This window comes from Anser cygnoides, chromosome 2, assembly GCF_040182565.1.
Source record: "Anser cygnoides isolate HZ-2024a breed goose chromosome 2, Taihu_goose_T2T_genome, whole genome shotgun sequence".
Taxonomy (NCBI): domain Eukaryota; kingdom Metazoa; phylum Chordata; class Aves; order Anseriformes; family Anatidae; genus Anser; species Anser cygnoides.
In genome coordinates, this window is record NC_089874.1 from 135138351 (window position 1) to 135163037 (window position 24687).

The following is a 24687-nucleotide window of genomic DNA, read 5'->3' on the forward strand; positions in this document are numbered from 1 at the left end:
GACCTTACATTTTCAAGAAATGACACTGTAAACTTTGAAAACTGTTAATCAGAAAAAAATAACCAAATGAAGTTTAATGCCCTTGGAACAATCAGAACATGCTGTGAGCAGGGCAAGGGGTGGGAGAAAGAGCCAGAATGGGCTTCTACCTGAGCATGAAGGTGGCAGACTTTGTTTCATACCTTTGTGAACAGATTTCTAAATGGTAATAGCAACATCTGATAAAACATCTCAGTCTAATGAGGGAGGCTTGACAGTGAATTCCTTAAAGATTAAAGATAAATGGTAGTATAACAATGAGACAAATGATATTCCAGTGAATATGCTTCATTGAAAAGGAGAAAATTGCCTATGGTGAAAGTAGGACCAGTACCTTGGGGGCTTTCCCCTGCTATCTAAAAAAGAATCTTTTGTGGTGAAGTGTCATTACTGTCTGATAGTGCTAAAGTAAAGTAAAACAGGTCAGCAGAAATGTAAAAGATAATAGAGACAAGAAACAGCCAAATTGTTTTATAAAAATCAAACAGCTCTAGCAAAAACTCATTTCTTCTGATGTCTTTTCTAAATTAGCAGATGATGGAAATACCGTGAATGTAACGAATTTCATTCTAATGCAGCTTTTGATGAATACTTGAAATTTTCATGAAATCTTGCAAACTGTGTATTCTTCTGGATATGAACACTTAGGCAGAGTAAAATCTGGGTGAAGTAAAGGAAGGGTGTAAAAACAGACTGTCTTTATGGCATTAGTAAAAGGAAGTACCGCTGATTTGAAAGCATTATGCTACATTGTTTCCCTCTTTTATCCACACAATCTTTTTACCCACACAATCAGCTCTGGATTGTGTAGTAACAAATAGTGGCCTCTTGAGGATAAGGATATTTAAAAATTCTCAGTCATATGTCTTATCATTCTTTCTTTTCCTGTAAGTCCTGCTGCAATCAATCACAGGCCTGCAAGAGGATTTGCAAAGCAAGATTTCTTCCTCTCTTCCACCTGGATTTCAGTAGATCTCTGCAGCAGTATGTATGTCTCCATACATACAGATCTTGTGTGGGGTCAAGACTTGAGAGTTCAGGCTGGTTTTCCTTGGAAACAACAACCCTAAGAACAAAAAGACAGAGAATAATGACAGTTATCAGAGAGAGGGCGGGATATAAACATTTTGAACTGGCTTCAGCTGCCTAAATATTTGCCTAGAGCCATGTAAGATGGCCTTGGATTTTGCTGAGTGCCGTAGAAAGCTGTTGGTTTTTCCATAGGTCCTTAGTCTACAAGCAATTTAAAAAAAAAAAAAAAACTGCTTTGACATGCTCATCAGTCTTCATTCTTCCCCATTTCTGGATTGCTCCAGGAATGCAAGCCAACTTTGTTCTCTTTTGAACAGCATTTATGAAACTCCTGGATTCTTACTAATCGTTGTACATTTGTGATATATAAACTTTCTTCTTATTCTGTTTGCCATAGCCAGTTCAATATTGCAGCAATTTTAGTTAGGAGTATGATTTAGCCACTATTTCAAGCTTTGTCCATATTATATCATATAGGGAATATGTTGTCATAAACTTGTATTAATAGCTAAATAGCATATCTTGTTAAAGAGAATTTTTGTATAATATAAACACCACATCAAGAAATGTTACTGTCAGATAATAGACCTAACTTTCACCAGCAAAAGCTACACATGTCAAATGCATGATTTTAATGTATCAATAATTGCATCAAGTAGTGCTTGTTACTTGGGAAAGGTTAAATGTTGACACCTATGTATATAATTTATTTCAAGAAAAAATCATTTGCATTCTTATATGTGTTTTTTTTCTTAGTCGACATCATAAAAATAACCATACTGGAAGCCTTAGAAGGCCATTAGATAAGGACAGTCTTTGGGTGCATAGAATTAAACTCTGAGAGACAGAACATACTTTAAGCCTCCCCCACCTTCCTTTCTTGTCTAAGATCTTCTCATTAAAAATAAAAGTGAGGATACAGCCCAGACTAAGAGTTTATTGATGAGTAATATGTGACATTCAAGTCAGCAGCTATATTTGTATAATATCTGATTTTTTCTTTTCTTCTGCTTCTGGAACAGCTTGAGAAATATATTTCAGTATTCAAAGAAAAACTCCTTATTGGGACATGTAGGTAGTAGGGAGAGAAAGATGAAAGGTGATGTGGGATGTGCAGATGTGAACATTATTAATTCTTTTACCAACAGCAACAATGAACTGAAAAAATTCATTGCAGAAATTCCAACAGATAGTTTTAAAATTATTTTAATTTTCTTCCTACCTCGCGAAGCTTGCTGCAGTTAACTAACCATATGCAAAGTTCAGACTTAGCTAAAGACATAATAGTATGAAACTGAATTTTAAGCTCTTCTAATAGAGAACAGTAGCATAGACAAGCAGGAGGCTGTTGTGTCCACTCAAAGCTGGCCAGCACATTCAAGTACTCTTTAACTCTATTTTTTTTTTTAATGAACAGATCTAGAGTGATTCACCAAACACAGTGCATTTACATTATTATTAGCAAACACATTTAACTGTACTGAAAAATTAATCAGAGTTGTAATTAGCACAAAGTAAAACCAATAAAGGCTGTTTTCAGGCATTGTTGATTTAAATATATATATATATAATTCTTATCTCATGAAATTTCCATTCAGTCTATTATTATTCTTTTTTTTTATCATGCCATTGCCAAGATATATGCATACAAGTACATGGTTGTAATAGAATACTGCACAAAAGAACAATGGAAAGTCATAAGTGTTGTTGCATATGTTATGTAAAATGTAATATGGAGAACTAGTAAAATGCAACTAGGCTAAGCACAGTTAAAAAAGAAAAAAAAATAGCTATTAATGATAAGGAAAAGGACTGAGTTCTATAGCCTAATTGTAATGCAGGCTGAGGAAAAAGATTGAAGACATCTTACCAAAACAATGAAAGATGGAAAATTTGAACTGAATAATAAAGATGAGAGCCTTCATATAGAAGTAGGGAAGAGTAAAGAAAGGGAACAACGATGGCCACATGAAGCAGCAAATCTAAAAGGAGACCATAGGTCTCTGTGGTCTGAGTCAGATCACAGACCTGATTCAGCTGGAAATTAACTCAGAGGAAAAAATAAAGCAGAAAAATGGGGAGTTATCTTCAGCACATATAGATTACGGCAGAAATACTGACTTTGATAGATTGATAGATTCAATAGATTCGATAAATTGGTCAATGTCATTTAAGTGTATGGCATGCAGAGTCTTTCTATTTGGTACATTTTGTCTGCGGATATTTTTGGCCATTTTTAAACATATTTTTTTTCCTTCAGTTTGATGTGCTTTGCAATTTCCCACCTTTTTGCTGACCTCCACAGGAGAGATGGTGTTGCTTCAACTGTGGCATTTTGAGATGATTGTAATTGAAATACTAAATAAATCTAAATCCATCCATTGCTTTTGCTTTCTTTAGGCTACACTTTATCCTCAGCTATGCTGATACAAACCCAAGGCAAATGAAAAGATATGTGGTCAGGTTTTGACAGAGGGTGGAAAAGTAGATGAATAGAGCCAATATAAAGATTTCACTTCTGTAGCTAGACGTGTGCCAATGTGAGGCTATGTGAAATACCGAACAGCTGAAAAGAAAAAGAAATGATACTGTACAAAGCTAAATGTGGATACATACTGCAGATACATACAAAAATCTGAGAGGAAAAAAAAGATGGGTAGAGTTTAATTTTAGGGTAGGGAGTTTTTGTTGTTTAAGAAAATAACTGCAGGTCAATGTTTTTAGACAATGGATGCTTCAAACTGTAAACTGTCTTTGAAAATGACTGCTTTTTGCTTTCTGGAACACAAATGACCCATAGACACCACATTTATTTATTTATTTATTTATTTATTTATTTATTTATTTATTATCTAAGCCAAAAATATTAGTTTTAGGTTTCTTCGAGTAGTTTAGAGAGCTGTTGTCAATCTATGCATTTCAAATATCAGTAAGACTGTTATTGCTAGTTTTCACAGAATCACAGAATGGCTGTTTCAAGACATGTCAGTCACTATCATTATTTTTTTCATTACAGCACCCTCTATCTTTAATCCTGGGACATTTCTGTATTTGTGATATCTGGGTTCAAGGTCTCAAAACATGAAAGGCCCAAATAACAAACACTTTCACACAATTTTATTGAGGGCAGATTTACTGCAGAATGAACTGGAATTCCTCCTCTTTCCAGCTCCAGAGATGCCATTGGCATCTTCTTTCTTGGATGTCATCATTACTGTCATCTCTTTACCCAGGCAAGAATTTCTCCCCCTTTCCTCTGCTCCCCTTAGGGAGATGTCTGAATTCACTGAAATGTTGACATACATGTATGTGGAAGATCATATAATCATACATTGCTGCTACTTTTTTTCTTTCTTATAATTCAACAGACTACAGCAAGCAGTAGTTATAAAAATGAGCAACCAGCAGCGTATTATTAAATAAGCTTCCCCAGATATAAAAAATTGAAAGATAATGCAGAAATAAACATAGGCATGGGAAAAAAAAAAAAAGGAAAAGGAAAAGGAAAGAAAAAAAAAGAAAAAAAAAAGAAAAAGAAAAAGAAAAAGAAAAAAAGAAAAAAGAAAAAAAGTAAAAGAAAAAGAAAAAGAAAAAGAAAAAGAAAAAGTAAAAGAAAAAGAAAAAGAAAAAGAAAAAGAAAAAGAAAAAGAAAAAGAAAAAGAAAAAGAAAAAGAAAAGAAAAAGAAAAAGAAAAAGAAAAAGAAAAAGAAAAAGAAAAAGAAAAAGAAAAAGAAAAAGAAAAAGAAAAAGAAAAAGAAAAAGAAAAAGAAAAAGAAAAAGAAAAAGAAAAAGAAAAAGAAAAAGAAAAAGAAGAAAAAGGAAAAGAAAAAGAAGAAAAAGGAAAAGAAAAAAAAAGGAAAAGGAAAAGGAAAAGGAAAAGGAAAAGGAAAAGGAAAAGGAAAAGGAAAAGGAAAAGAAAAGAAAAGGAAAAGGAAAAGGAAAAGGAAAAGGAAAAGGAAAAGGAAAAGGAAAAGGAAAAGGAAAAGGAAAAGGAAAAGGAAAAGGAAAAGGAAAAGGAAAAGGAAAAGGAAAAGGAAAAGGAAAAGGAAAAGGAAAAGGAAAAGGAAAAGGAAAAACAAGGTATGTCATCTGTTATTCCCTGAGCAATCTAGTCATGAGCGCAGGCCAGAAGTCAGGATTTCATTGATTAACATGTTGATTTTCTTTCCAATAGTAATTTTGGTTGAAGATTTAGCTCAGAATATTTTAATGTCCTCATGTGCATAATTCTAAGACTTTTATATAAAAAGTTACTTTTTATTAGTTTAAGAGGTCATTTATGCAATTTTGATGTGTATCAGAGCTCTTTTGAGGAATCTTGGTATCAGACTATTGAACAGCATATCACCCCACTTTGATTATATAATTCTTTCTTCTCTGGATTTTATGAGCTGCTATCAAGCACATTGGATAAAAATATGAAAATAAGTATGTTTGTTCTCTGAGCTTTGTAGCAGAGAAAATAGTTAGAGCCAGTAGCATCTCCCCTGGATTTTAGGAGAATGGTATTACCCTGCCTTTCTCAGAGATTGCTGGTTACCTTCTGTCAGTGAGCAACTGTCTCACTGCAAAGCAGAAGCACGATCTCTTCTCTTTTGTCTGTGCTCAAGGCAATTACTTCTTAGAAAGTGGAATTTCTTCAGAATGACTATGTACAAGAGCAAACGCAGAAACCAAAGATGTAAGTAAATTGTAAACTTTTTTAAAATGCTTGTAGATAGGAGGGGGAATAAATCTCCAGTTTCATTGAAAGCCATGCCTTGCTTTACCCTGCTGTGGTTAAATAACACCAGAAAAGCAGGAACAGTATTCCCTGCCAATTATCGCACTGTCTCTGTATCTTAAGTGCATGAAAGAGCTTTAAAACAAACCAAAAAAAAAATCTCACTTGTTACTATGGAAACCCACAGAAGTGAATGCTTTTTAATATCAATAAAGAAACAGAGATCAAATATAAGTTTATTTCAGACCAATGTGCTTTATTAGGGATAAAGACTGGCTAGTTATATCCTTTGCCTTGATAGGGTTGGCACACTTCCACTTGATGGGCTTCTTTGTGTGATGTAGGGAGCTAGCATTAACAGAACTTTAAGGGTAATTGATTTTCCTTCACCACAACTTTCAGAGGAATTGACTAGCTTTGCTTAAATCCCAGAAATAGAAACCGGGGAGGGTGGCATGCATGTCTCTGTTGTGTGTTTATGATGCTCCAACCCTGAAAATACACTGTCATCTAAATGCATGAATTTCCAGGCAAGCACCTGTTTGACTCTTTAAATTGCTATGGCATCAGCTGGGGGAATTTTAGTAACAATAATGTCTCCTCCAGAACATTATGGCAGGGTGACTCTTGCGGGTCAGCTCATGAAGTATGAGTTACTGTAAGGAAATCTAGCAAGTGGCCAAGTTATAAATGGAGAACATGTCTGTGGATGAGAAAAAAAGATATTCCACTAAGAAAAATGACATGTAGGGACTGTGTGGTTTAAGGGAGAGAGCAGGAGGGGAAGGAATATCAATACAAAAGAAGATAAGTTTGGACTTTATTTGGACAGGGGCAGTGCTGCTGTTCAGAGTAGAAGGGATTTATAAAGCTTTATCACTGACCTCGGTGTCTGGTCCTTAGAACTTAATCTGTACAGCTCTCTTTCAGTCCTTCTTTCCCAGAACAAATGGATGTGCTGCATGTAGAAAGTTTGCACAGCAGATCCCTGCTAAAATTTCTGCAACAGAAATCAATCTGCTTCACATTAAAATAAAAAGAATTATCATAAAGTTTGTTCCCATGGCAGCAGTGAAAGACAATTATTTATATACAGTCAGATTATAGATAATCAAATTCACTTTAACATAGTAATTACTATCAGTGTTATTATGTAAACCAGGACGTCTTTATATTGCCGGCTGCCTTCTTGCCTTTTCTCCTATGCGAGCCTGGTTGTGGTGTACAATAATGAAATTTGTAACTAAGTAACTAAGTTACATTTTTTATTTGTTGTAGGGATATAGTCATTCATGAAAACTTTGCACAAGATGCTTTTGAGAATGTTTTTATGAAGAGAACCTGCCTTCTTCCCCTTTCCTTTCCACTCCTGCTGACCCCAAGGAGAATCTGTGATTTGCCAAGGGGAAAAAATAAGAAAGAAACATAAACAGAATCAAGTTTGCAACTATGGTTGTGGCTCTTGCATTGTTTTTTTTGTTTGTTTTAAACTGTCTTTAATTTTAGGATCAATAAAATATCTCAATAAAACTGTCTCTGTAATATTAGATACCAGTACTGTACACATGAATGTTTCATTAGTACCTCTTAGTTAATTATCAACTATAAAAATCTTAACAAACAAACAAATCAATTTGGGTAATTTTGATATTGCTCCTATTCATATGATTCAAAGGCCTTTTGAAGGACAGATTTCATCTAAGCAGTTACTCTGAAATACCAGGCATAATGGTAGCTGTGTTGAACAGTAGGCTAGTACTACATTTTCTGTCCACTTAACTCATGGTGTATTCCACATTTGCATCCATTTTTGGTGGCCCTTAATAAACAATAATGAAAGGTATTTAGTATATAATTTCCACTATGCATAGGGTAAACTGCATTTTTTTATCTCCTCACTGCGTCTCAATAAAACTCTTGAACATCTGGCATAAAATAAAAATGAGCTTTGTGAGCTTTTTTATTCATTGAAGTGCTGCTTCTGGGTTTGGTACATGCTGAACAGTATAGGCATTGCCTTCCAAAATATTTTTTTCTTTAATGTTTGAAGAAGGGTGTAAAGGCATTTTGTACTTCAAAGAATTTGAAAATACATCAGATGAGGAAGAAAGTTAGAAAAAATAGAGACATTATGTATGACCTTTTGTAACATCAAATATGAGGAATCCCTATTTCCATTTTCTGTCACAGCAAAATTTTTCCTGGAGAAAGAGATGAAAAAAAAAAAAAAAAAAAACCAACAACAACAAAAACTATTTACTCGTGTGTCTATATGAATGGGATAAAAGTTCCCTATATATTTATTTCTGCTGCAGCACTATATATAACACTTCTAAATTTGAAAACAGATTTGCTTGCACTGTACCTTTTGGTTTTAATTCTAGCCAAAGTAGTACCCACATTAAGTAGTTCATATATTTTATTTATTCCACACATGGTTGTAACTGATGAGAACTAAAAATAAAGATCACAGTAAACTGTGAAACTTCTACATCACTAAATAATAAAATTCAAATAAGGCTATTTCTGTATGAGTGTTTGTGTGTACCTACATACAAGCACACATAGTGAGTCCCCATACATACACGTGTCTGGACACCCAGATTTCTAGCATGCTTTATTCATAATTCAGAAGGTTATCAGATAGCTGATAGGTGGGATTCTCATTTCATTACACAGACATAATGACTGAATGAGAGGAAACCATTGTAAAAATACGGTCTCTTTAAACACTGAAAAAAAAAATGTTAAACACACCTGCTAAAGCTTTTCTGAAATCAAAGTTCTGAGTCAGACTGACCTGTTTTGGGGCACCAGCTACTGAGGAGCTGAGGCCAGGATAAAGCTTGTGGTAGGCTGCAGTGCACATGTGGGACTTCTCCAAGGACATTCACATACTCCAAATCCATTTTTCACTGGAAAAAAATGGACTTCTCTATAAACTGAAGTTTATTCATTGTTAGTGTAAAGCTTCACACCTTAAATTGGGATCGCATTCTGAAGGATTGTGTATAAACAGCATAAAAAGATGATAATTAATGATGTTTCAAATTAACACTATAAATTTGACTCAAAAAAAAAAAAGACAAAAAAAAATCAAGAGGAGGAAGACAGTAATGGCCAAGATGGTGTTTTAAGGGTTTGTAGCAGCACCCAGGAGGAGATGCTTAGATAATGCCTGGGGGGAGGCATAAATTATTTTCCAAAATTGTGCATGTAGATGCTGCAATGTAGAATGCGTATGACTGTTGCAGAAGGTCATAATATATTTGGCTTAACCCAGTGCAGTATTTAGAGGTGTGCTGCCCACAGGGATAACTTGATGTGGTTTTTTTCAGGTATCCATGTCTCGTTGGAGAAAGAACTTCTTGTATGCCAATAACAAATGTTGAGGAATTCTGTGAAATTCCAGACAGAAATAATATTTTTTCCTATCAGCTGTTTTTGGTCTATTGCATTGCCTTCTATAATTTCTTTTATCAATAAGGTACTACTTGTAATCTTTTCATCACAGATTTGCTGCTCTCATCTTCTTTGTCCACCTTTGCAGATAGCATAATTACTTTTAACCATATAAATAGATTTGGTATCTGTTGAACCTTGTTAAATCAAAGTTAGATCAGCCCATGATAACTTCCATCTCCTTCTTGTCTATTAGGGCAACAAAGACTCCCCAGTACTGAGAATGCTGCTGCTCAAAGAAAATAGCAGCCTTTAATAAAGTGTGTTTTAGGAGTTAGTGACTGGAAAACCAACTCTCATTGGGGAAAACAAGTATAGTTACTGACCCAGAAACATGTAAGAAAACTGCCTTTTTCCCTAAAACATCAGAGACCCAGACAACAAGGGAATATCTCTTCAGCATGGTATAGAGACAGCTTTTTTCACATAAAGCTATCCTAGAATAGCCCCAGGATGTTCCTATTACTTCATACCTTTTGAGGAAGTAGAGTTCAGCACAATTAAGAGTATCATTAATAAGGTGAGTAAGAAGACACTCATGACCTGCAGGAGTACAAATGTCATTGAATATTCACATCACATGGATAACATCTTTATAGAAAAAATATATATATAATTTCTACTCAACAACTTAGGGGCTTCAGGGATAGAAGCACACTTTTCATAACTTTGAAGGGAATTCATTGTGACCTGAGAATGTTGGCTTATTTGAAATTATACATTTCCCAATGTCACTAATAGTAAAATTTAAAACTTATGTCCCTCAGTAAAGCATGTAGGATAAAAAAGCTGAAATTTTTTCTTTGACACATTTTCATGTCTGCTGTAGACGTCTAATTGCTTGTCTGCTTCTGGATTGTGTAAGTTACTCAAAAGCATTGAAAGGTATTTGTTTCAAAAAACATCTTTTGAGATATTTTTGAGATTAATAACCTGACCAAATTCTGTGTGCTATACTTGATGCTCCCTTCTGCTCTGTTGGAGTCTGCCTCAGCAAGAAAAATAGAGGTTTTGTCCCTGTGGAGTCAATGCTGTGAAGAAGTACTAAAAATGGGGAGGAAAACTTAGGGAATCAAGAATTTATTTGCAATCTGTCTTGAATGTAAGAAGACGAGGAATAAACAGTGTCAGGACATATTCAGAAGTGACTTCTAAAAAACTGTTTGAGAGTCAAAGACAGCTCACCTGAAATGCAGCTGGAGATTGTAACAAAGAAATCCAACAAATCATCGCAGCTTTATGGAGAAAAAATCTAGGGCAACAAAAAAGCCCTTAATAGTAGCTTAGTCTTTGTTAAAAAGGTTATGGTAATAATGTTAGGATGGGTTCCTTACTTTGCATAAATAAAACAGTAGAATAATGGACAATAACTAAGCTTCAAAAAAAAAATCATTGGAAAATTAAACAGACCTCATAAAAATACATCAGCTATTGTTAATGACGATAAAAATGGCATTATTAAAAAAGATGAACATATGCAAATCATATAATTTGGATTATGTGATTTGAAGAGTATTAGGGGAATTAGCAAATGAATGTACTGCATCATTGACAACATATTTGAAAGGTCACTGAAAACTAAGAAGGTATCAGAAATATAAATGTAATACTTGTTTGCACACACAGTAGTATTATAGTCCCCAGCTTTACTCAGACTGGGAGAAAACGTTACTGTGTTCATCAGCGGCATAATTTATCATTAGTGAAACACCACTATGTGTGCTGGTTATTCTCCTACAAGGAAACAAAACTTACATGTTCTAGGACTGAAGTATTCCAGTAAAAATTGTAAGTAAAATCTATTAACAACCAACAGATTATAGGTAATCATAGTCTAAAGCGATCTATGTAGGAAGACAATTCTGGCTTTTAAATTGAGCAAACAGAAGTCCAGTGAACAGTAGTCATCTTTAGTCTAAAGTTAGACTAAAGATGACTACAAGCTAAGATATACATTCTCCGAGAGTAATCAGTCATGGAGACAAGTACATGCAATTTCTTCCCTCCATCACTTGGATTTTGAATCCAGATTACTCATCTATTTTTAAAATCTCTATTCATCACATACTATGGACCTGATGACAAAAAAATATCTATTCAAACATTATAGTACATGCTATTGTGCAAGTCATAAAGAGTATTATTATATAGTCATAAAATCTCTAAAGCCTCTAAAAGTATGGAAATCTTAAAGGCACTCCAGACTTCCTCACTACATGATACTCTATTAGAATTCCTGTACTCTGCTGTAGAAGAGATGTCTACCTGTCTGCTCAGTAAAAGAAGAAAAATCCCTCTGGGATTCAGACCATATAGAGAGTCTGCTCTCTTAAGGCAAAATCCATTGCTGCTTACTTTCAGAAAAAATGCAAACTTTTTTTTTTTTTTTAAAAAAAAAAAGGTCTTGTAAGGGCTTGTATCATTGCATATGTAGGCAGTGCAAGTCCTGATTTGTAAGCATATTTGTGTTTTTATAGCTGACCTGATTTTCTTCTATTCCCTTTCATGTACTTTCTCTTTAGGAACAGAGCAGTAAAGAACACCTCTATTCTACCTCCAGAGCAGTTCTTAATTTCAGAAACAGCTTGTAACTCTGCCTCTTTCCATAATCAGAAATGTTGACAGACTGAAATTTTTTCTGATTTTTCTGATATATGCAGTCTCTTCTTAAGCCATCATTGTGAGTTTTTATTGCAAAATTAAATATACAAAATTAAAAAAAAAAAAAGGAAAAAAACCAAAATAATAAAAAAATAAATAAAACACGGAACTTCTACTAAATGTTATAGTGATATACTTCTGTGGTGGTTTTACTTGGGTGGGTGGCCGAGCTCCACCACAGCTGCTCTCTCACTCCCCCTCCTCAGAGAGGAACGGGGAGAAAATATGATGAAAAAGGCTCAAGGGTTGAGATAAGGACAGGGAGATCACACAGTAATTATCGTGACGGGCAAAACAGACTCAGCATAGGGAGATAGTAAGATTTATTACTTACTACTAACAAGCTAGAGAAGCGAGAAACAAAGGAAAGAAACCAAAAGCACCTTCCCCCCATCCACCCTCTTCCATCTCCTCCCCCTGAGTGGCGCAGGAGAACAGGGGAACGGGGGTTATGGTTGGTCTATAGAGCTTCTTCTCCACTGCTCCTTCTCGGTCACTCTCGGCCCCTGTGCTGTGGGGTCCCTCCCACGGGATGCAGTCCTTGCTCAACTGATCCGGAGTGGGCTGCCCACAGGCAGCAGCTCTTCAAGAACTGCTCCAGATATGGGTCCGTACCGCAGGGTCCATCCATCAGGAGCAAACTGCTCCAACCTGGATCCCCCATGGGCTCCTGCCAGGTCACCTGCTCCTGTGTGGTCTCCTCTCCATGGGCTACAGGTCCGGCCCGAAATCTGCTCCGGCAGGGGTCTTCCACAGGCTGCAGTCTCCGTCGGTGCAGGTCCACCTGCTCCACCGTGGTCTCCTCCACAGGCTACAGCGTGGAACCCTGCTCCACCGTGGTACTCCATGGGCTGCAGGGGGACAGCCTGCTTCACCATGGTCCTCACCACAGGCCGCAGGGGACTTCTGCTCTGGCGCCTGGAGCACCTCTCCCCCTCCTTCTTCACTGACCTTGGTGCCTGCAAGGCTGTTCCTCACTCCTCTCACTCTCCCAGCTGCTGTGTGGGGCAGCGTTTTTTTTCCCGTTTTAAATATGCTCTCACAGAGGCGCAAAACAACATCACTTATTGGCTCAGCTCTGGTCAGCAGTGGGGCCCTTACCAAACATGGGGCAGCTTCTAGATCCTTCTCACAGAAGCCACCGCTATGGCCCCCTGCTACCAAAACCTTGCCACGTAAACCCACTACAACTTCCAGCTGTAACCAGCAGTAAGACCAAACACAATGTTAATATTAACAACTTCATAAGAATATATATGTGTATATATATATATATATATATATAAAGTTTTTAAAAACAAGTTTCAAGTCTCTCAAATCATTACCCCACATCTGATAAAACCATTAAAGGGATGCCTACAAGTTGTCAAGCGTCAGCCAAGACCTAACTGCTACAGAAAGTGTAACATCTTTATATTGTAGAAGCATAATTCTTTCATATTCTTTGAGGGCATAATCCAGCAACATTTCTAGATGTTCCTCTGGAAATATTCCCCCTCCTTCCTCCACACATAGCCCAGAAGGAATACAGATCTCAGGTGCATTAGAGGGGCATTACAGTGAACACTATGAGCACAGATGATCAATATTTTGATTCAAACTTTATCTATGGATCATTCAGTTTCACATTTTCAGTTTTGAAGGGTTCAAATATTTAGGCCTCAAATTTCTGTTTTGCCCAGTTCCACTTATTTTTTTTCCAGTTATTACTGTGTTAAACATTCTGAAAAATAGGCTGTAATGTTAGCTTATGTTATAGCTTACAGTTATAGATTTCTTTTCTGCCCCTTCTCAAAAATGAGGAAGTATCTCTTCCTTATTGTCCTTTGCAGAAAGCTGCAGTGATCTCTACTGACTATTCATTCATTTCTTTCTCAAACTCCCCACAAAATAAAGTCTGCCTAGAGCAGCTTTTCAAAAAATAAAAATAACTTATGAATACATATTGTGTGACTTCTTTTGATCCTGGTGAGTTAGAAAATACCTTAGAAAATCATCCAACTGTAATGCTTTAAATAGAACACCCATTGTTCTTTAAATTGCTGGTATCTGTCTTATTAATAGTCTCCAGACAATTGTATTGCTGATTTTTGTTCACCTCCAGGTCTGTCATAAAGCTGGGTCTAGGTGTGACCTTCTAGCCTGGTTTTACTGCATGTGTTTAGATATTATTTCCTTAGGACCTACTGAAGATTTGGCACCGCTATTTGCAACACTTTGGGTTTTGCTTTATTTTTATTCTGTTACTGCAGGGCAATATGTGGTATCAGGACAGAACTGAAACCTACTGCCAGAGATTCTCAACACTCAGCAGTCTTGGTTATTATTCTGAAAAAGACTTTTTCCATTTTATATGCTATCATTTTTTAAGGCAAGGTTTTTTTTAAAAACATTTTTAAAGTAGTCTATCATAAAAAAAAAAAAATACTTTGTGTGAGAGTTGTGGGGGCTGGAGGGAAGACCCTTCCTGCTTGCCCTCTGTGGATAAACTAAAATACAAAGAAAAGGTCAAGGATTTACTACTGGTGGCTTATAAAATCCCATCCCTGTCCTGAGGGGGGAAAAAAAAAAAAAAAGAAAAAAGCTTATGTTACAATTGCATTTTTGAAGCACTACCCACTGATTTGATTGGCCTTCCCACTGGCTTTCATTTTATATTCGCTATTTAATGTTTTTGATCAGGACCAAATATTACAAAGATGGGTTCAAGCCAGCATGTATTTAGATGTAGCACTTTTTTCCTTACTATACATTTCTTAAAATTAAGATACTTTTCAAGTATTGAGATATGTTTGTCTACAAATTCCTTTCATGAGAGCAGGAAATCTGTCAAGCTTTTTGTCATTGTCTCTACATTTTTGTTAGTACTCACTGATCAGCTTTCTAGGACGTTGTTCAGTGTCACAGTCCCCAGTAACATATATTTGGATGTATAAATAACGTGTGATATATCACAGATATTGTGTTGCACTTGACAATAATCAGTTGATGCAGATGTTGCAACTAGAAAAGTAAGTTTCTATTAAAGCAGGTTCACTAGTGAGTAGGTAAAGGTGTCCAATGTGGGAATAGCTTACGACCCCTAGTACCTTCTGTAACAGTTTGAGAGTAATCATGAACATGCAATGATTTGTACTTTTGATAAAATATCGCTTAAAAAAATGTCTGCATGTTTGCAGAAATCATTGTATGTGTTGCAGATATTTAATGTGAATTTGTAGTAAATCTTGATCATCACAGACAAGCTGTTGTAAACTCTCATGTTCAAAATGAATCTACTTTGGTTCTTTTTTATTTCTGTCAAATATAGAAATAGTTTCCTGCTATTTATACATATTTTCCTTATACTTGACTAAAAATGCTCTGAGAATAAATTATTTCTAGTCTATAGAGGTATGAATATTAATATCTATGCTTTTATGAAGTATCTCCTGTATGTAAGAATAATCCTTTCAGTGATCAATTGAAAAATATTTTTTTTCTCAAATTAGCATTGTGATAAGAAACCTAGCTAGATTTTGAAAGTAAACACTTTTTTTTTTTTTTTTTAATATTCTATTCTTATAACATATTGGATTTATGTTTTTACCAGGGCCTTTTTAAAAAATGAGGAAGGAACACATCTCATGAAATGCAGATTCTATTGGTTGGACCTGCCCATGAATTCTGCATGAATTGTAAATAGCTGTATGGCCACCACAGAATCTGATTTCTTCCTTCTTCTTCATAAAAATAAATTTACATGTATATTTACTTTTTTTTTTTTATCTTCCCCTGAATATATGTGTACATTATTACCTTAACTCAGAATGGCTACTATAATTCTATTTTTGAAACAACTGATTAGCCAAAGATGCTATTAATATTGGAGAACATGTTTACATTTGAAATTAAAAGTTACTTCTACAAAATATACTGTTTGTATTCAAACAAAAGAGATCTGCCAAAGAATTATTTGCTTTTTACTCTATGATCAACTACTGTCCACAGATCCTGGTAGCTCAAACAGGCAATTTGAAGCATTTAAACAGTCTACAAAAATTTTTACTTTCAAAAGAAATTGCAGCTATATAAGCAGAAACACAAATAGATGGGAAAAAAAAATCATGCATATAATCAACATAACAGGAAGCTTAGAATTTTTGCAGAATTTTAAATTTCCCTTATACAATATTCTTCCTGCCAGGAATTTATAACCTGGGGACATGAAGAACAAGTGCTGTATGTTGAGAATTTAAAATTAAAGGGAAGTGGTTGATATATATAATTTCCCATTATAACTTATTTATGACTTACATAATGTAGTTTAGAATCAAAGATATTCTGTGCATAGTTAGGTTATGTGTAAATAATATACACTGCCAATGGCTGACTGTAGAATTTACAACATACATCAGACAGTGGAAGACATTTGAACATTTTTCCAAATATCCAGTGACAATTTGCCACCTCATGTCAGTTCTAGCAAGTGCTTTTAACAGCTGTTTGTGCTCCTCCAGACATTTTGTTTTGTTTTGTTTCATTGATTGCTTTTATATGAATCTAAGGTTTTGGTCATGCAATACTAAAATCAATGGCAAAATTCACATTGATTGAAATAGTGTTGAATCAAAGCTTTATTGCTAAGGAAAAGTAGCAATTATGTTGTCCTACACACCGTGTTCACAGAAAACAGCCATATAACATATCCTGGGAGACCTTCCTTTGGGATTTAACTCACACTTGAAGGGAATGTCTTGCAAGTCAAGGCTCGTTTATTCTGTTTCTTCAGCCACCTGTTTCAAGTCTCTGTTGAAATGTCCGATTTACCAATATTTCCTGTAGTGCTTTGTTGAGATGTAATGTAAACTGCTACAATTGTTATATACAAGTATTAATGTTTTGGAATTATTACAGATCTACATGTTGCAACATCAAAAAAATGTTTTAATCTCCCAAATAATCTAATTTTCCTACCTGCTACTTTTTAAAAAGTCCAGGATCTACCTTGCATGTAAACAATCTTAAAGGTATTACCATTCATATACGTAGATACACATACACACTAAACCAGCATTTAAACTGACCTCTAAAGTCATTTCTCTCCAACACCTATGTTAGGTGAGCATCTAGGTTGGTCCCATCCAACCCCATTCTCAGATTTTCCTCTGTAGAAGGCAGAGTCAAGAAGTGGCATGAGTGACGAGTCCTCCCCAGCATGGACTTGGGATGTAGGCAGGAAGAAAATTAGGTCTTCTTCTTGAAAGCATACCTGGATCCTTTAATTTGGGCCATGTAACTGTCTTATTGTGGACATCAGCAGAAGCCAAATTGGGTCTAAACAGTTGGCAGACAACTTGTTTCTTCACAAAAAAAGAATTAATGAAATAGTATGATAATATTAAATGCAAGCTTTTGGCCTCTCCATCTTGGGAAGTTGTAGTATGTAAGTTATGCCTTAAGAATTTATTGTACAAAAGAATTATGCTTTCAAAGAGGCATGGGTTTTTGGCCATTAAGTGATTCTTCAAAAATTATTTTTAACTCCATCTGAGGTAAAAGAAAGTCAGTTTTGTATGTCTTTTACTAGAAGGGCATTGAAAAACAGCAGATGTGTGTACACATTTTCATTCTCTCAGTTCTGAAAAGCCATTAGCCAAATCAGTTTAAAACATTAGTAAAGGAAAAAGATATTTTCTTGTTGTTGTTTTGACTAACCAAAACCTGCCTGTGCTTCAAGCAAATGAAAATAAATTAAAAAACCTATAATAAAAGATTTTTTTAAGGGAAGCTGTGACCCATCCTGCATACACTCATACTGATTGCACTGATGCTATAAACTTTCTAAACATAAATTATTCAGAAACATTAGGACATTAATGCAATTTAACACTTCATGTGACAGTAGATGGACATGGAGCTTTGTGCTTTAGAAAATAAAAGATGAAAACAAAAGGGTTTTTGACAGGGGTCTTGTCTGTATTGCAGTTCAAAAGGTTTGACACTATCATACGAAGGTGAAGATTTCTAAAGGAGTAATTAATAGTCTTTTGATGGAGACTCTGATAGTAGTGATCTTTCTCTCCACTCAGTGTTGTCATGGCAGAGTTAGTGTGATACATTGAAGGATTTGTCCAACAAAAAATGAAAGTTCTTGATATTTGAAAAATTCTTGTTTCGTCCTTACTAACTTGTTAAAAGTAACACCAGCATAAAACTTGTTAAAATGTTCTCTATAGAGGTTCACAGTTACAGACTATATAAACAGAACATTGTCAAAGTCTGTGATCCCTGATCTTGAATCTCAACCCTTAATTATCAAAGGTAGTGACAGAACAAGCTGGTTAAAAAACAACTTCAGAGCCAGAGGAAGCTTTGTGCCAGACCCCTCCCATATAGGGCATTTACCTCAGATGTGCTTTTATTTTACTCCCTTAGTAACAATCTGTTTCTGCTTATACTACTTTAACAAAGTAACTATTTCTTCAAAAATATTCTGCATAATCAAATGATGGTTGATCTTTTGTGCATTCATTTGCATTTCTTGTTATACATCTTACAATAAGTCAGGTGTAGGGAAGAAGAGAGAATGGTAGAGAAGAGGAAAAGGAGCTCAGGTCAGTCCGTTCTGTACTGACAGAGATATGTTGTTCTGGCCAGTAACTTGCATTTAGGCATGTATCCGTTCTTCTCTTTACTTTGGGGAAATAATGTTGAATCCAGTCTTGAAAAGAGGAAATAGCATCCCTGGTTTCTCCTTGGAAGGATATCACATGCTTGTAGCCATACAAATATCTTCACTAGAGAATTTGGGAATAATTCCTTGTTTATTCTTTAAAATTTGTACATGGTCCAATTTTCTTTGTGTAAAAAAAGAAAAAAAAAAAAGTTCACATAATTCATAACACAAGCTGACAATGGAAGATTATAAATCTACATGACTTCTGTTATGGTCTTCTTCAGCTCAAAGCTTTACCTAAAAGGACCAGGGATTCTCTACCTGAAATGTGGCTCAAGCATCTGGAAATTCAGAAGGTTGCAATGAAGCCAGAAGTACTAAAGTTAGCTATAGCTCCTATATGTCTTTCATCAATTTTAATTAGTTTCCCCAGTGGAACAATTTCAAAGCTCCTCCAGTATTTCAGGTGATATTTATAAGGCCTAGGAAAGTTGTATTCTGAAGGGAATCATTAATTATGGAGCATAACTTCATCTTTTTTTTTTCCTGATGTGCAATCAACCTGCTATTTATCATGCCCTTAATTTTATGGCATGTTAAGCTGCTACATACTCTTAAATAATGTGTGTCTAATTAATGCTCCCTGATTTCATCAACACACATGAGTTACCTCTTCTGACACCTTTCTTTCACTATCAGTGCACCAATGTTGTTCAGGTGTGGTACATAACAAGCATTATTTTTTTCCTTGACACACAAATCGTAACCTTATCTTGTGATGTATAGCTACTGGCAAGGTCCTTAAATAAAAAATGAGACTGCAATCCCATGACAAAAGACCAACCAAAAATACATGCAGGTCACACCTGTTTCCTTTCCACAGTGGTATAAATTTGTTCTGTCACAAAGCCGGTTAATTATTTTGATCATCGAATCAGTGTAGTCAGGAAAGTAGAGAGTATTAAACAAGGGCGTTGATAAGCTTGGTATGTGTCTGTGTGAAAGAGTAATTAGCTTGATGCATGTTTTAATCAAAACTGTATGCATGTGGCCTTTGCCAGATATTACTTCTGCTCACGCACAGAAGAAATATGTTTCTTTGACAATTTTAATTTTAAACTCCTTTAAGAAATGTGATTTCGGTGCTTACCATGGCCCTGATAAGTGTGGCCATTAAGTTTCTCGCTGAAATCTAACTGTGAGTCCCCTGGATTTAGGAACACAAGTCTTTGTGACAGATCTTAAAAGTGCCAGGCCCTGGATACATATAGTGAAGTTCATAACTACTGTCACTGAAGCTCGCATGCTAAACATGTCGGCATTAGCCAAAAAAGCAAAAAGCTAATCTGGATGATAAACAACCCACATAAGCACAGTTTAATCCCTCTCTCCATTTAAAAATAGCCATAGGTAATATTCTTAACCTTTTAAAATTCTTCTGCGTGTAATCACTGCAGCTTACTGGAAGGGGGGGTTACTCCAAAATCTGTATACAATAATTAGTGCTAGACTGGTTAGCACCAACCTGGACTGTTCAACAAACAGACATCTCAGACATTATGTGCAAATTAAGTTGGAGTAATACTCCAACTAGAGTGGTGATCACTAGAAAAAGTTTCCATATTTCAAAAAGTTCGTGTGAATTTTGAGAAATAAAAGTATATATTTTTTTAAATAATGGATATATTTATGTTAATACAAAACAAGACCACAATTGTTCTTTTTTTTGAATAATTCTTAACATGAATGAAGATATATAAATATAGATATATCCATGTTTAGTGGCTGATTTATTATCCAGTTTGTGCATTTTCTAGTTCTACTGCCTAGTACAAAATCCTGTGAATATATTAATCCCTCTGTATCAGAACCAAGCTGTTGCCAGCTGGGGTTTAAGAAGATATCCCCTTTATAGCAGATATGTGCTGACAGCATTTATCATCTGAATCCTCATACAAGGTGTTTATCATGGACTATGTGCTTCCAGGGTAATGGATTTTTTCTTATTTGAAGATAGCCACCTATCATAAACACACCCCATATAGAAGATATAATCCTCTGTCAAATCTCCAAGTGGAAATGCTCAGATGCTCTTTGTGAACAAGCATCCAGTAAAGCTCTGAGGAAGGAAGTTTTGCTGGGGCATGCTGACGATTTCCTTGGGGAGTCCTCTTGGAGTAAGAGAATCTCTGTTTCAGGAGTAAAGTACATCACCATTATTTACATCTAGGTCAACTATGAATTTAATCAGAGATGGTGTACTTCAGCAGGGGCAAGGAATTTGCTATGCATCTGTCCTCGGGTTTGGAAGATCATTCAGTCTTCCTTTTGAGAATCTCATTCCACCATTGGGTAAGTATTAGAGATGTGGAGGAAAAAACAGGAGGAGAAAATAAGACCTACACATCTCTATATCTATAATTTCATTACTCAGGTGGGAGAGGAGGAAAGAGTTGTTCTCAGTTTGTGGGTGGGAGTTGGCAGTGGCTTCCTGGTATCCCACAGATCACAGCTCTGATTTTCCTCTGGGCTCTGCACTTAGGTAATGTTGGGTTGATGGTCTCAGTAGCTCCTTCTAGCTTGCTTAATCCTACCAGCAGAGATCCAAATTGTTCAGAAATAACATAGTCATCACATTAGTCATACAATTTGACACCAGCATCGAAGTCAAATTACTCATAAGCTTTTTTCCTGTCTACACTATACAGTTATTATTTCTGTGATCAGAAGGCAGATATTTCTTTCAGTATAGCTACTTATCTTGAAAGATAAAAGTACAATGTTTTTAATTAATTATATTATAAATTTGAAATTAGAGATAACCATTTTTTACTAAGAAATTAGCTATGATGTGGCTTTCTTCAGGTTATTTGCATTAGAAGGATAGATTGCTGGTATGCAGCAAATTGCTTACCATCCTTGTCAGTTACAGCAAATTTACAGAATCGGTTTCCTTGAGGACAGAATGTATCAATAGGATATTTTCAAATGGCTTCCAGTTTCTCCCAGCCAACACTTCATACAGTTGCTTGGCTTTGGCTTTTCCTTCGAATCATGATTTTATACCTACTAAGAATTTTTACTCTTTTTTTTTTTCTGATTTTAAAATTATCTTAGAAAAAGTTCAAGAGAAAAATTACATATATTTGCTTTTATGATTTTCTTTGCAAACAGCAGTACAGAAAGCTACTAGAGCGGTAATACTCTAAGTGATACTTACACAGTTTGAAAATGTTGTATATTTTTAATATGTAAGTACAACTGAACCTTGTATTATTCACATCAAATTTCTTTCAATATTTGCTTTTTGTAAACTAAAGCAACTCAACTAGCAGTGTCAACTGCAAGGGTTTTATGTAATACAATGTTTAAAAGGATGAGTTCTGCCTATGTTACAAATCCTACATCACTACAGTTAATTTTTGAGTAGCCTGAATAGCTAGTCATTTTGTGTTTTAAAGCTATAGCAATAAATAATAGTTTGTGTCCTTTAAACTTGATATTTGCACTCTGTCATCAATGGGGAGGACTTGAGTATGCAAACAATAAATATTACAGAAGATAACTTAGTCAAAGCTCTTATGTGGAGATTATTGAGTCCAAGTTTGTTGTCTCTTTTCTCCCTGAGAGGCTGGTGATGTGCACACAATTTCCTAATGCCATAGCTATGGGCAGGAATCCAGGAATGCAGAGATTAAAAAACGTTAAAATAAAAAAGTGATATAAAGAATATACCTGTTTTTAAATTGCCATTACTATCAGCATATTCCATCTGTTTTTTGTGTGTTTGTTTGTTTGTTTTTAAAAAGTAAGCAATCCTTTTACCCAACAGAATCACATCCCGTTTCCCCTTTTTACAGGAAGTTTGTCAAGGCCACAGCCCATGAGTCTGTATGTGCTATCCCTTCTTTCTTGTTTCATTTTTTTCCTTCAAATTGCCTTCACACTCAGCGTCACTTTGTATAGTAAACAGACTACAGAATCGTAATTCTTTCAGTCAAGGTCATATCAATATTACAACCATATTACAGCTGATTCAAGATACCTCAAGTGTATCTGGGTATTCTCTGCTTCTGTATAAGGTCACTTGTCCTGTTTTATTAAATATCCACATGAAGACTGATTAACTCAGACCTTCCCTCGTTTCTTGCTTAAAACCTCCTATTTTAGGCTCTGTGATCTTACCTGTACCTTAAACCTTTTGCAAATAATAATTTCCTGCAAAAATAGTCAGACAACTTATTTATTCCAAACTTTCATAGTTCGCTAGTAGTTTTATCAGGGATAGCTGAAGGTAAGAGTTAACCCCAATTAACCAATTTTTTAGAGAGACAAGAGACATGATTTTTTCTTATATCATCTTCACTTTCTTTTTCTTTAAATTGAATATGAATAAGAGATGCATATAAATCTGTTGCATTTGTATTTTTTTAAATATGCACAAGGGCAGGTACTAAACCTGAGAAAATTAATTAACGTGTAAATATTTTTCAAGAAAAAATTAAGAAAATAAATTAATACAAACCGGATTTTTTGGTAACAATTTTTACATGGAAGTCTTAAATGTTACATTTTTTTATGTACAAAGTGAAATATGCAATTCTTAGATGTATTTATGCAGCTATGTTGAAATCTTACTATCTTAAGTAGTAATATGTTTGAGATTGCAGTAAATAATAAATAAAAGTATTTATTGAGTAAATAATTATCTATTTACTGACAGAAGATTACAGGGCAATATATGACATTGCTCTTAGGAGAATATAAGTCACTTTTGTTTTGTGCATGTCAGTGACTTTATCTTGAAGGCTACTAAAAGCAGATCAGCTGGTAAATGTGCTAAGTCATAGCACAAGGAGCATCAGTGCAGTCAGGAGGAACATGCACAGAACTCAGCATGCGCATGATGTAAGTGGGACTGACAGGGCTGGGTGCAATGCCTGAGTGTGAAAAGGCAACATTTAGAAAAGGTGATACCAGTCAAATATATTGTATCACTAAGCTCTGAGCTGAAAAATCCCTACTTAAACACTTGTTGACAAATTACAACATGTTTGTAATAGCTGTGTTGCTGAGGTTTTCTTTCTAGGGAATGATTAGGAAATACCTGTTTCTTAGTTCTTGTGGTATTTCTCACTTCCTGTTACAGCAAGCTCCTCCACTGCTGAGATTGTAGAATGAGGTAATCAGTGCAGTGTATAGGTGTAATTAGTCTTTGTGATTTAGCATAGTACTTATATATTTAAGGGTTTGACAAGACAGCAGGTATACCAAGTACAGAAAGGCTATTCATTTATAAACATGAACTTCTAATGTTCATGAAAGATGATATTTTACATCATGTAAAACTGTAGCTAAACTTGGACTTTTGATCAGAGTTTATAGGATAAGTTTTGTGGTATTTATTATCTTGTGCATTTAGTAGTCTGGATGAGTTTACACTTAAATTTCCATTCTTGACTGTTTCTGTTTCTTCCCAACAGCTCTATACAGCTTCTAGATATTGCTACTATTTTTTTTCCCTCTTTCTTGGTACTTTGAGTAAAAATATTCTTAATTCTGTGTCAGTTTTACAGTTCTACACACAGTCCTTTTTCTTCAAGTCGAAGTCTTAACACATGAATAAATGCCTAAGCTTGATTTTATCAAGCAACAGCAAAAGTCTCTGAGCCATATTTCTGTTTCATAAATATAAGCATTTTAGATGCCAAGAATAAACCAAGAAAGAGTTCTTTTCTTTTGAAATAATTCTGCTCTTAGTATGACTAAATGATATGCTCCAGTACTCACACTTCCTATGCCAAATGGATTTTCCCTTTGGCTTTTACAGTATTAATATATGTGATTCTTCAAATGTAAATGTCTATAATTTGGGACTTCTGACACATTCTGTGTACCATTTGGGAAGATTCTGGCTTTTCCGTTGGCCACCATGCTAACAATTACTATCTAAGGTTACGGGTAAATAAAAGGTGTGTTCAGGATGGAATTTAGAAACCACTGCTGTTAAAAATGGGGAAAGTACTGACAGCAAAAGGCTGCTCATGATTAGAAGGGAAACAATAAGCAGGAAGTTCCCTGCTTTTCACTCTTAATCTCCTGTTTACAAGGC

The 24687-nt window shown here is 35.1% G+C and overlaps 1 protein-coding gene across 13 annotated transcripts in view; it reads left to right on the plus strand.

The window, feature by feature from the left end:
* Window positions 1-24687, plus strand: part of RALYL (RALY RNA binding protein like) — a 425404-nt gene that overhangs the window by 299812 nt on the left and 100905 nt on the right. Inside the window, exon 1 of one of the 13 annotated variants that reach the window (XM_048045853.2) lies at window positions 4999-5752. The exons of the other annotated variants lie outside the window; for them this stretch is intronic. Within the exon in view, the coding sequence (XP_047901810.1) occupies window positions 5716-5752 (37 nt within the window). The 5' untranslated portion in view covers window positions 4999-5715. Of the gene's footprint in view, window positions 1-4998; window positions 5753-24687 lie in introns of those variants that run through there. 13 annotated transcript variants of the gene reach the window in all.